This window comes from Sus scrofa, chromosome 13 (genome assembly GCF_000003025.6).
Source record: "Sus scrofa isolate TJ Tabasco breed Duroc chromosome 13, Sscrofa11.1, whole genome shotgun sequence".
In the NCBI taxonomy this organism is placed as follows: domain Eukaryota; kingdom Metazoa; phylum Chordata; class Mammalia; order Artiodactyla; family Suidae; genus Sus; species Sus scrofa.
This window is the reverse complement of record NC_010455.5, coordinates 197,236,442-197,249,877: the sequence shown is the minus strand read 5'-3', so window position 1 is coordinate 197,249,877 and position 13,436 is coordinate 197,236,442. Positions and strand designations below refer to the sequence as shown.

Genomic DNA, 13,436 nt, shown 5'->3' with positions numbered 1-13,436 from the left:
ACTCGAGGCCGCGCGGGGGGAGAAGCGGGAGGCGCGATGCCGCTCCCCGCGAGCTCCGGATCCCAGGAGGCCGGCGGGGAGGCGAGGCTTGGCCGGTCCGCCACGCTCAGGCGGCCGAGGGCAGCGAGGTCAGCCCTAGAAGGACCGACCGCCTCATGTCCCCCGAGGGAAGGAGGAACCCCGCTCCGCCCGCCAAGGCTGTGGATGCCCATTCAACCCGAAGCGCGTCCCGCGGCCGCCACCCCCTCTATCCGCCGCGGAGCCCCCGCCTCCCAGAGACCGCCAGCCGGCCGCCCCACCGCCACCCCCGGGAGGATGGGAAGGACGAGGCTCAGGGGTGGCGAGCGCCGCGCCTTCAAGGCGCGCGGCAAAGGGTGAAGGGTGCCCGGAGGGACGCGCACTGGCCCGCGGGACGCGCGCCCCGGGCGGCCATCGCGCCGACCCCCGCGGCGACCCCCGCCCCCGCCGCCTCCCGGGTCCAGGCCGCCGAGGTCCAGCCTGCTCCTCACCTCATTTCCAGGCGGGTCCGCGCTGCCGCCCCACAGACAAATCAGTGCAGCTCACTCGCCGCGAGAAGGGACGCAGGAGCCGCAGCCCTGCACACCATCCCCGCCCGCCCGCCCGCCTCTCCGTGCGTCCCGGAGCCCCGCTCGGGATTCTCCCTTGCGAGCCGCCGTACTACGGAGCAACCAAGCTGCGCTCCCTCCCCTCTTCTCCGCTCTTTTCTACCTCCTTCGCTCCCTCCCTCGCTCCCTCGCTCCCGCCTATCTCCTCATCTCCCTCGGCTGCCTACCCCGCTCCCATCCACCCCTCCATCTCCTCCCACAGGTGGGTGGGGACAAAAGCGCTGCCAATCAAAAGAAAGGGCCCGCACCTCCTCTCCGCCCCTTACCTCTAGCCCCGCCCACAGGGGAGAACGCAATGAGAGGGAGCCAATAAAAATGGAAGAGGGCAGAGTAACAGCCTAGTAATCCAATGAGCAAGCTCAAAGAGGACGTGTGCAAGACTCTCCTCCTCCCCGCCCCCCTTCCAGAAGGCGTAACTAGAGGTTTCTGGTCTGGGATTTTCTTCAAGTGGTCGTGGAGATTTTGTTCCATAATTTCAGTGTGTTTGTCCTTGCCGTGGGAGGAAAGACACTAGTTAGCATGCATTCAACTAACGGAAGGTTTAAAGGAGAGAACAATGTGGTCGCAAAAGGGAGGCGGGACGTAGTCCAAGGAAGGTGATGGAGATACGGTTGGAATGAGGAAGGGTGTGGTCTTCAACTGAAATTTGCATAAAACTGAACCCTTCGGCAACTAGGACTTTACGCATTTATTGGCAGCCCCTGATGCCTCTCCTCAGAGCATGCCGGGAGATGTAGTTTCAAGTTTGGTTGCTATGGCGTTCTCTACAGCTTCCGAGAGTCGGAGAGTCTCCTAGAGTGACGAGCGGCCTGACCAATGGGAGCATCTCCTGGCCCATAGGGGGCGGGCTCTCCGCAGAAGGCCTTGAAGGTGGCGGTGGTGGAGGTGCAGGCCGTTGGGGCGTCTTGGAAGCAGGTGAGCGCGGAGAAACGGGTTGTGTGTCTTGGGAAACCGGGCTTTGGGCGAAAGATCCGAGAAGGCCCGTGGAACTGTCCAGCCCTGGGGCGGATGGTGGTTCACGTCGCGCACCAACCGCAGACCCTCCTGGGCCCCGGCCTAGCTTAGCTGAGGCCGCTGAGGGGCGGTTAAGACTTAATTTGACTGAGGATTTCCTGGTCCTTTCAGGTTTCGGTGGTAGATTTTATCTGTTTGCCGCTCCCTCCACATTTATGGAGGCAGAAGTCTGAAAGGTCTTTTCTACAGAATCTCCCAGGTTGGATTTTTCCCCCTCTTGCATCTTTTTGTTCTTACACTTTGAGTGTCTTTTTCTTGCTGCCTTACTTCTCGATCACCGCTTTCTCCTCCTTTACGTTTTTTGTGTTTGGGATATTTTTTTGGGGGGGGAGCAATTACTTAAAGCGAGTGTATTCGCATTTATATAACTGTAGGGCCAGATTTGCCCATCACATTGAAGCTAAAGAGAGTATTTGGGAGCAATGCGTGAGAATCACCTCAGTCTTAAAGGTCTGGGCGGGTCCTGAGAATCTGCATTTCTGACACGCTCGCAGGTGCTTCTAGTCCACGTTGTATGAGCAGCAACGTTCTGCATCAGCTCTGCTGAGTACAAATTTAATGGGAGCCACATTAAAAAAAAAAAAGAAAGAAAAGAAAAGAAAAACATGAAATTAACTTTAGTGTTTCATTTAACCCCGTATATCTAATACATTATCATTTCGACACATAATCAAATATTTTAAAATGGAGACGTGATACAGTCTCTCTTTTTTTCGTATTAAGTCTTTGAAGTCTGATGGGCATCTTACACTAACAGCACACCACAATTCTGACAATGCACAGTTCAAGGGCTCCTTAACCACTAGTAGCTTCTCTTACTGGACAGCACAGATCTAGATGATATAATAACCCACTGCAGAAATTAATAGGTGCTAATAAAGCTCAGGTTGCACCTGGTAGAACCCCTTACTGCTCTGTGAGATGGGCTTTGGAGCTACTTGACAATTTCTCTGCTCAATTTACAGAAATAAGAGCAAAAATAGCCGCCATTTATTGAACACTTATTTCATGCCAGGTATTGTATTGAGTGTTTTGCATGTGTTGTTTAAGCCTTCCAGTCACCCTTTGAGGTACCTGCTATAATTATACCTGTCTTACAGGTATGGAATCCAAGGCCCAGGAGGCTAGAATTATGTAGGCCAAGTCATACAGTGAAGAAGCAGGAAAGCCAGGATTCAGAGTAAATTCACTTATGACTTCTAATCCTATCCATCAACCACTGCAATGTATAATTATTCCCTTTAATCCCTAATTTCAACTCATTGATACCTTTCCTCCAGTTTATGGCAGGGGTTGAGACATTCAAATTTGAAACAGTTTCAAATGTCAGTTGCAATAAAATATGTTGGTAGTTTTAATCTTTTTTTTTTTTCTTTTTTTCTTTTTTGGCTACCCCTCGGCCTGTGGAGTTCCCGGGCCAGGAATCAGATCCTAGCCACAGTTGTAACCTTCGCTGCAGCTTCAGCAATACCGAATCCTTTAATCCACTGTGCCAGGATGGGGATGGAACCTGTGTCCTGGCACTACAGAGACACCACCGATCCCATTGTGCCACAGCAGGAACTCCTGTTTTGGTAGTTTTACAATGCTCTGTGCTGTGCATTCAAAATCAAAGTTCTAGAATGAGGAAGAGTGTTCAAAACCTCAAGGAGATATTTAGGGCTTTGAACCATTACTGTACCCTGGGCAGTAATATGTATTGGTTCACTCTTGCACCTTCTTGAAGGAAGAAGATGAGAAAGCTGGAGAATTCTTAAAATGTTTCCCTATGGAATCACAATGTTTTGGCGGCAGGGGTGGGGGAGTTGGTGAAAAAGATTTTTTAGATTCAAAAAAGTTTTTGACATTTTATTATTTCCATATTATAACTTTTAAATTATACTGTCCTGAGAATCCTTCTTGGCTACTGTCCTGAGAATCCTTCTAAACCAGAGCTTAGCGTTGCACTTTCTATGGAGCAGGTGTCTAGAAAATGTTGGTAAGGCAATAGTCCAGGTGCTGTTGACCTCTTGAATCTTTAATGGTCAGGTTACTGTCGGTTTAGAAATGTCCTATTACTCTAGACCAAAGAACTAGACAGTCCACGTGCAAAAATAAGAAATGCAAGGTCCGAAGGTGGCCGCTGAGCCCTTGTGTTCAGTAGAGGTGCAGGGCATAGCATATTTTACTGACTTCTAATTCGGTGAGATCTTCTTTTTTAATTGATAAAATTCAGTGTTTTCTTGCTCCTGGGAACTTCACATAGAATATTTCAAAGACAACTTTATGATTTTTCTAGACCCAGTAAACAGTACTGCATTGAGCTAAGGAGAGTTTTATGAGTAGAAGAGCAAAAACACATACATCCACATATGCTACAATGTAGTATTCTGCAAAATAATTTTCTTCTCTTTTATGCATTATAATAAAAAATGATGGCGTTCCCATCGTGGCTCAGTGGTTAATGAATCTGACTAGGAACCATGAGATTCCAGGTTCGATCCTTGGCCTTGCTCAGTGGGTTGAGGATCCAGCTTTGCCGTGAGCTATGGTGTAGGTTGAAGGCGCGGCTCCAATCTAGCATTGCTGTAGCTGTGGCACAAGCCAGCGGCTACAGCTCTGATTCGACCCCTAGCCTGGGAACCTCCATAGGCCGCAAGTGCGGCCCTATAAAGACAAAATAAAAAGACCAAAAAAAAAAAAAAATCTCATGAATTATTTTCTCTTAATTGTGAATATATTAGTGAACATTTAACCAAAATCACAGTTCCTATTTTGCATCTGAAGTAAGAAATGATTTAAGAGCCTATTAACCAGACCTTAACTGGAAAATCCAGTTGTTGACAAAAGTGTTGTCCAAATCCAAGTGTGGACCAAATGCAGTCATGTTAGTCTGTGGAGAAAATCCGTTAAGGTAGCTGGAGAGGAGGGAGAATGTAGCAGGAGGCGCAGGGAGGGCTCCTCAGTTGCTTATCTTCCTCATCACCACCTGCATCGTCCCAGGGTCACATGATTAAGCCAGCATGAAAGGAAGATTGTCATCTATCCCACTGTTGACTCCTCTGTACCCCAGTCGTACAGTACAGGAAAATATGATGCTAATTCAGAAATGTACATGAAAGTTAAGTTTCTTTTGTTCTGATCTTATATATTAAATGGCCCTACAGGAGTTCTGGTTGTGGCTCAGCAGTAACATACCCGACTAGGAGGGTCCTGTCCCTGGCCTCACCCAATTGGCTAAGGATCTGGCGTTGCCGTGAACTGTGGTGTAGTTAAATAATAAATAAATGGCCATACATCAAACAGAAACTGGACCGATTTGTGATTTTTGAATTAGTGACCATCCCACTTCCTCAACCTACCCACACTCCCCACCCCCACCATGGTACTGGCGAGGGGGGGTCCCTCTAGGAAGAATTCTTAAGTAAAAAGGTGTTTTGTAAATCAACAAATAACAAAAAGTAAGCTCTCTTGGACACGGGAATTAATCAAAAATTCTTTGGAGATTCAAAAGAGGTCATTGCTAGAAGCTACTTGTTGCATATACAGGCCACACTTTAACACAGCGAAACAGATGCTTCTTGTTGCTTCTGCCTAAAGTCTGTATTAAAAAAAGGAAATGTCTCCTTTCTTTTTGCTTTTTTTTTTTTAAGGGCCATATCTGTGACATATGAAAGTTCCCAGGCTAGGGGTCTAATTGGAGCTGTCACTGCTGGCCTACACCACAGCCATAGCAACGCAGAATCCAAGCAAACTTCGTCTGCTGCCTACACCACAGCTCACAGCAAGGCCAAATCCTTAACCAGCTGAGCGAGGCCAGAGATCAAACCCGAACCCTCGTGGATTCTAATCAGGCTCCTTACCACTGAGCCACAACGGGGCCTCCCAAATTTTCCTTTCTTAATTCATCCCCTATCTTTAGATCTCAGGTTGTGTGAGATGTAGAAATTCTGCCTCACTTGTATAAATTCAGGCAAATATGGCTTCATAATGTTCATATAAATCTAGGTCATCATAGTTAGGAGAGACTCTAATACGGCCAACTTCTCCCCGTCCCCCTCAGCTCCTTTATGATGCCACTGTAAATGTGTGTCCAGCCTCTAGTTTAAATTGAGTGAGTACTAGGAACCATGCGACTTCATGCGTTTTCCTAAGTTTTAAATTGCGAGCCTAGGAGTTCCTGTCATGGCGCAGACAAAACGAATCCGACTAGGAACCATGAGATTGCGGGTTCCATCCCTGGCCTCGCTCAGTGGGTTAAGGATTCGGCTTTGCTGTGAGCTGTGGTGTAGGTCACAGACACGGCTCGGATCTGACGTTGCTGTGTCTCTGGCATAGGCTGGTGGCTACAGCTCCGATTCAACCCCTAGCCTGGGAACCTCTATATACCGCAGGTGCGACCCTCAAAAAACAAAAGATAAAAAAAAAAATAATTACATTACATTAAAAAATAAATTGTATGCCTGAAATGTGAAATTGAAAAATTCTCATACTGTTATCAACTAGAAATGCTTTCTAGGATTTAGGCAGGTATGAGCCACTGTCACAGTGTCTCCCTGCCCATCTTGTAACAGGCACAGGAGAACAGTAAAGTATGTAGCAAAACCCCTTTGTCTTCATGGTTACACAAAGTGTCCTCAGAATATACAGGTTTCTGGAGACTGTTGCCTATACCATATAGAGATGTCCCTCCCACTTAAGAAGCAGAGCTGTCCTGTCTAGTTAGGATACCAGCCTCCTCCACAACCTGCAAAGTGTGCTGTTGGAACCAAACTTCCATTTAGTTACTGCGATTATGCTGCCCATATTTTTTATGAGTACATGGTTTGACCTACTTCTTTTAGTTTGACGTACTTCTTTCTCTGATAGGTGGGTATGTATGAAAAGTCCCACAGATGAGTAAGAACATTGTTAAAACTTAAAATTAAGCCACCTCTTCAATACAACTGAAGATAATACCCCTAACAGTCCCACAGGTATTGTAATGCTATACACTAGGCTTGGCATGACGATGAGCATGTGGGGCCACATTTCAGAACTGACTTCATCTGGTTTTTTTTGGTAGCCTCACCGCTTGACAAATATATCTGTGCTTTCCTTCCAATAAAATGAGGGTGAGTTAAAAGCATTAAAACTTGAATCCCAAACTTGAAGTGGCCACTGCATTGCAAAGTGTGTGCTGGGGAATAGTAGAAATTTGAGTGGATGAGAAGAGTTTGGACTCTTAGGCTTAAATTGTGCATAGAGTAACAGGTGTCTCGGATGAGGGAAAGAAATGAAGCCACTCAGCAGCCTGTGACCATAGCCCAGGCCTGAGGCATTGCAGTGTTAGCCCAGCACTTGTGCTAACACCTAAAACGAGCTGATGAGCCAGGACATTCTAAAGGAAAAGGAAGCTTAATTGTCAATAACTTCATAGAGAGTAAAGAATTATAATACATTCTAAGATAGCCTCCATGACTGGAGGTTGATACAGTAAAATCTTGTTTGGCAGAGGAGTTCCCGTCGTGGTGCAGTGGTTAACGAATCCGACTAGGAACCATGAGGTTGCGGGTTCGGTCCCTGCCCTTGCTCAGTGGGTTAACGATCCGGCGTTGCCATGAGCTGTGGTGTAGGTTGCAGACGCGGCTCGGATCCCGAGTTGCTGTGGCTCTGGCGTAGGCCGGTGGCTACAGCTCCTATTCGACCCCTAGCCTGAGAACCTCCATATGCTGCCGGAGCGGCCCAAGAAATGGCAAAAAGACAAAAAAAAAAAAAAAAAAAAAAAAATCTTGTTTGGCAGAAAAATGAGTCTAGTTTTATGTCCATTGATTGACGTTGATCTGATACTCAGAACACTTTTGGTCTGAAAGTATAGATAAGGAATGATCCCTGGAGGGTTAATTTACAATTATTAATGGATGAGCTTCTAGCAGGGTTAAGAGCAGCAGAGGAAGAGCAAGCGGAGTTTCGGTGCTATTATAGCTAAGATGAAACCATTTGTAATTTCTTCCCATCGATTTTTTTTAGAAAGTCCTTAAAAGATAAGTACTTTCATTAACTACTCTCTTGAAGTGTTATTTATGGTAAGTGTTCAATTTATGCAAAGTCCTTATTCTACTTTGTACCAAAATTATTTAAAATAGATGTCTAGATGTCTTGTTTCTCCAGATTTTTAATAGGTTTAACATGTGACCTTTATAAAAATTTCAAGTATTACAAACAAAATCATTAATTTGTGGATTTATGTCAAATATATTTCAAATCAGACGTACTCAGAAAACTGTAAAACCTTATCCTTTTTGTAGGACTTTTTATACTAGCCTACATTTTTAAAAGTTAGCCTACATTTTTAAAACATGTTTATTTTCTTTTTTTTTTTTTCTTTTTTCCTGTGGCATATGGCAGTTCCCAGGCTAGGGGTCACATCAGAGCTGCAGCTTCTGGCCTGTGCCACAGCCAGTCAGGTGGGATCCAAGCATCTGTGACCTATATCGCACGCAGCTCATGGCAACGCCAGATCCTTAACCCACTGAGTAAGGCCAGGAATCAAACCCACATTCTCATAGATGGCTAGTTGGGTTTGTAACACGCTGAGCCACAATAGGAACTCACCTAAACAGGTTTATTTTCATTTAAAATTTTCATGTAGCTTTTTTTTTTTTTTTCTTTTTTTGTCTTTTTAGGGCTGCACCTGCAGCATATAGAAGTTCCCAGGCTAAGGGTCAAATCGGAGCAACAGCTGCCCTAGCCACAACATAGGATCTGAGTCGAGTCTGTGGCCTACACCACAGCCCATGGCAGCACCGGATCCTTACTTAACCCATTGAGCAAGGCCACGGATTGAACCCGCATTCTCCTGAATACTAATCTGGTTCATTACCACTGAGCCAAAACGGGAACTCCCTTTATGCAGCACTTTTTTTTATAAAAGGAAGCTTATAGTAGAATATATAATTTTGAGGTTACATAACATTCATTCTTAGAAATGACATGATAAATAGTATATATTTATATTTTTATTTTCTGAGGCATTCTGTTATTTTATTCCAAGTGTGCAAATATCTTTACATTCAATAGAAAGTTTATTAAGTGATGGACTAAGTGTTCCATTTAATCTGGACCAGTGCCTAAGAAACTAAGTGGGCCTTGCATACCATCCGTTCTACCATTTTCTCCTTGTTAAGAACTCGGTGTTGCTTTTTTGCGTTCACAAGACAAAAAAATATTTCCTCAGTTTTCTTCTGGTCACTATTGTAAAAAGACTTCTTTCTTCACTTTGTAACTTTGAGGATTTTTTTTGCTCCCACGTGGTTCCTTATTGCACCAACTAAATATTACTTTGTTCTACCAGCTAGACTGATTTTAACCTAATATGGAGGAACTATTTAGGGTGCTCTAACCAAAAATATTGGCATTATTACGTATATAATAGTTGCTTTAAGGAACACTAGAGGCTCACATAAGCATTTAGCTTCCAGGGTCTTTGAAATAGGGGTGCATATAGTATGAGAGCCGTGTGACTGCTGATCTGGGACACATGGCATATATTTTCAGATGCAATGGGCAGAGAAAAGAGGGGCTCCCAGAATTACTAAGGGAGATGCTTCGAAACCAATGTTTTGATGTGTAATTATTCCGTTTCTCAAAAAGACAACTCTGGTAGCTCCAGACTGAGTAGGAGCAGAGATTTATTTATTAAATAATAATAGTTATTGATTCTTTGAAGCAATAGCTGGGAAAACCCACCAGTTAGTAAGTGAATAAAGCACAATTTTGTTAGTATGTAATGAAACGTAGAAACATGGAACAAGCGGGGGAGAGTGCGTGTCACTGGGGGATGCTTTTGGAGAGGGAGTGGGACTGGAGCTTTGTTTACTTCACAGACGCTGTAGAGTAAGTACAGCACAGTCCCAGGGAGCAAGCCGTTCCTGGAGCCCTGCGACAGGGGTGACCATATGGTGTGGAGTCATAGTGACTAGATCAGACAGGGTACATGTTGGAAAAATGGAGGTGTAAGGTAGACTAGAAACTGGGTATGCATTTTATTTTATTTTATTTTATTTTATTTTATTTTATTTTTATTATTTTTATAAAGGGCCACACCTGTGGCATATGGAGGTTCCCAGGCTAGGGGTCAAATTGGAGCTACAGCTGCCAGCCTACGCCACAGCCATAGCGACGTGGGGTCCAAGCCATGTCTGCAACCTACACCACCGTTCACTGCAATGCCAAATCCTTAACCCACTGAGCGAGGCCAGGAATCGAACCCACAACCTTATAGTTCCTGGTCGGATTTGTTTCTGCTGTGCCACGATGGGAACTCTGGGTATGCATTTTGGACAGCCTTGACAGCTAGGCAGAAGAGATGAGATGTGTGTCCAAGGGAGTGCATAGCTGCGGTTCTGTGGTTTGGTTCTTGCTTTCTCCCCTACCCCCCCAAAAAACACATTGATGTGTACCCCCACACATACACAGACATTGCCTGACCAGAGGGCTAGCCTGAATTTAATCGTCTGACCTAGCTCTCCTTGTTTTTATACATTTTGTTGATACATACTACATGCATAATTTCTATATATGTCTTGTATGTGAATATTCAAGTTAGTTCCAGCATTTGATTGTCATCTTCTAGAAAGTAGCAACCATTGCTGAACAGCTCAGTAAAAACCCTCTGCACAGATATATTAGATTCTCTCAGCTTCAGCTTACAGGGCCAGCTTCATGAGCACGGAACCTGTGCAGCCACACTGGACGTCATAATCAGAGGGGACTCATGCCTGGTTTAATGCTTGGCTGTCACTGTCTTGAAACTTTAATAATTTCTGGACAAGATTCCCCACATTTTCCGTTTGCAGTGAGCCCTACAAATTATGTTGCTAGTTGTTTCAAAAAGCAATTAGTAATTATCAATCCTATAAACTAAGGGATATGGGGGTTCTAGTTTTGAGTGATATATCGAATATTAGCAGCTCAATAGGAAACCAGTAAATATAATGGTTAAGAGAAATGACTTTGCAGTTGGTAGCACCTGGTTTTGTCCCAACTCTGGCCCAGCTGGTGCTCTGAGACTCTAAGCTTATGCCTTAGCCTCTGTCTGACTTTTTTATCCTCATTCATAAAATAAGTTTAGTAATAGTACTTTCAACAAAAATTATGTGCAAGAATGTTCTTAGCAGGATAGTTTGTAAAACCCTCAAACTGGAAACAATCAAATGTTTACCTTCAGTGGAATGGACGATTAGTAATTTATTCATACAAGGGGATACCGTAGAAAAATGAGAATGAACTAAAACACAGTATGAACTACAAGGCACAGTATAGGTAAAACTCACAAACATAATACAGTGAAAAAGACATAATATAAAAAGAGCATGATTTCACTCACATAAAGTCAAAAACAGACAAAACTAATCTGCTGTTAGAATTCAGTATCCTTAGGGGAGGTAGTGACTACACTGAGAACAAGGGAGCTTCCAGAGATCTAGTGACATGGCCATGTTCCCTTTGTAAAATCAACAAGCCACTCACTTAGGATCTGGGTACTTTTCTGCGTACATTTTATACTTCTATGAAATTTACATTTAAAAGATAGCCTTTCCATGCAGTTACTATGAAAATTAAAGAAACAATTGTGGAATCATTAGAGATGCTTCAGGAAGTCCTCAGAGTAAAGATTTAAATATTTCCACTGAATGGCTTATAGACCATAACGGACGAATTAAGGGCACAGTTTCTCTTTTCTTTTTTTTGTCCCCTCCCTTCTTTTTATGGCCACACCTGAAGCCTATGGAAGTTCCCAGGCCAGGGGTCAAATTGGAGCTGTAGCTGTGACCTGCACCTCAGCCAAGGCAACACCAGATCCAAGTCAGATCTTGTGACCTCTGCCGCAGCTTGCAGCAATGCTGGATCCTTAACCCACCGAATGAGGCCAAGAATCAAACCTGCATCTTCACAGAGATAATCGTCCGGTCCTTAACCCACTGAGCCACAACAGGAACTCCACAGGGGCACAGTTTCAAAGAGTCTTTCGACTGTCCACTTTTTCCTTTTTAAAGGTCTTTATTTAAAGATTTTTTTAAGCCCTTTAAATGACACCTTTGGTTATTAAAATCGAGCCCTCTGCCCTGAATAAGTTTTTTTTTTTTTAAGAACATCTAATAATTTTGATTGAATAGCAAAGTGCAGTTAAGCAGCACATGCTTACCTTTGTATGAAAGGTTGACCTGTCACCCCTTCTGAAACGTGTACCAGAGATTGTTGCATATACTCATTTGATCACTTTCAAGAACTGTTACCTAAATTCTTTCGAAGACTACATTTATAGTTGTCATTTTATCTTGTGCCAGTGCTGTTTTGCAATTTTTACTTTCTTTTGGTCTGGAAGACATTTTGTTAATGAGTTTATTTCATGTATAGTTTTTTCCTTTTTTGTTTTTAGGTGACTATGAAAGGCTTATATTTTCAACGGAGTTCTACAAGTGAAGAACTAACATTTGTCTTCCAAGAAAGGGTAAGAAAAATGGTTTAATCATTACATGAAACAAGATAGTGTATTTTCCATACATGCTAGATACAGTTTTAAATGGCCTGTTACAAGTTATTTTGGGTGGAACTGAAAGAGTCAAAAATTACTTAAATGAAACTCTACCAATTACTTTAATCTTATGTGAAAACAGTAGTCCATACTGTGGTATTCCTATATTTTTAAGAGTTGCCGTGGAATTCCTGCCATAGCATGGCAGAAACAAATCTGACCAGGAACCATAAAGTTGCAGGTTGGATTCCTGGCCTCGCTCAGTGGGTTAAGGATCCAGCATTGCTGCAAGCTGTGGTATAGGTTGCGGAGTTGGCTCAGATCTGTCTTTGCATGGCTGTGGTGAGGGCCAGAAGCTGTAGCTCTGATTGGACCCCTAGCCTGGGAACCTCCACATGCCACAGGTGCAGCCCTAAAAGACTACAAAAAAAAAAAAAAAAAAAAGAGTTGTTACAAAGAGCTTTTAGTCCCTCAAGGTGGTAGTATAAAAGATATTAGGTTGAGTTCCTGTCGTGGCTCAGTGGTTAACGAATCCGACTAGGATCCATGAGGTTGCAGGTTCGATCCCTGGCCTCGCTCAGTGGGTTAAGGATCCAGCATTGCCGTGAGCTGTGGTGTAGGTTGCAGACGAGGCTCTGATGTGATGTTGCTGTGGCTTTGGTGTAGGCCAGCGGCTGCAGCTCTGAGTAGACCCCTAGCCTGGGAACCTCCATGTGCCACAGGAAGCAGCCCTAGAAAAGGCAAAAAGACAAAAAATAAATAAATAAAAAATAAAAGATATTAGGAAAACAGATTGACTACGGTAGTTTCAGGTGTTGCAAAATTAACTCAGTTTATCCTGAGTAAAATAATAAAGTGAGTTTTCAGATTGTAACCATATTTAGAAAATACTTTGATATTGTGAAACGAAAGGTGGAAAAGCACTGTTTTTCACACTAATTTCTAAGTTTTGAAAAGTTACCTCATTCACAGAGATTTAAGTGGTTTCTAGTTTCTTACCACTGTGAACATAGACAGGAGAATTTTCACACATTGATGATTGTTTGAAAGATTTGTAACAGGCCCAAATCATTCCACTGTAAATGGAGGGATGAAAACTCAGTGCTGTATGTATTTCAAAGTTCTGTATTTTTTATAGGAGTAACAAGAATTTCTGGATCATGAATATATTCCACTTTTTCGGTGTTGTCTCAACAGCTCCAAAATTATTTAGGTTAGGAGTCTAAATCTCAGATAACTTGGCTCCTACCATTGGAGTAAGGATGCAAGTCTAAGAGGTTCGATTGGCTCTTGGAAAGCAT

General features: G+C 43.7%; 1 protein-coding gene across 2 annotated transcripts in view; it reads left to right on the top strand.

Moving 5' to 3' along the window:
- CRYZL1 (crystallin zeta like 1) overlaps positions 1,030-13,436 on the top strand; it is a 44,376-nt gene continuing 31,969 nt past the window's right edge. Inside the window, exons 1-2 of one of the 2 annotated variants that reach the window (XM_021068175.1) lie at positions 1,030-1,541; positions 12,040-12,111. In XM_021068175.1, the coding sequence (XP_020923834.1) occupies positions 12,046-12,111 (66 nt within the window). In that variant the 5' untranslated portion in view covers positions 1,030-1,541; positions 12,040-12,045. 2 annotated transcript variants of the gene reach the window in all.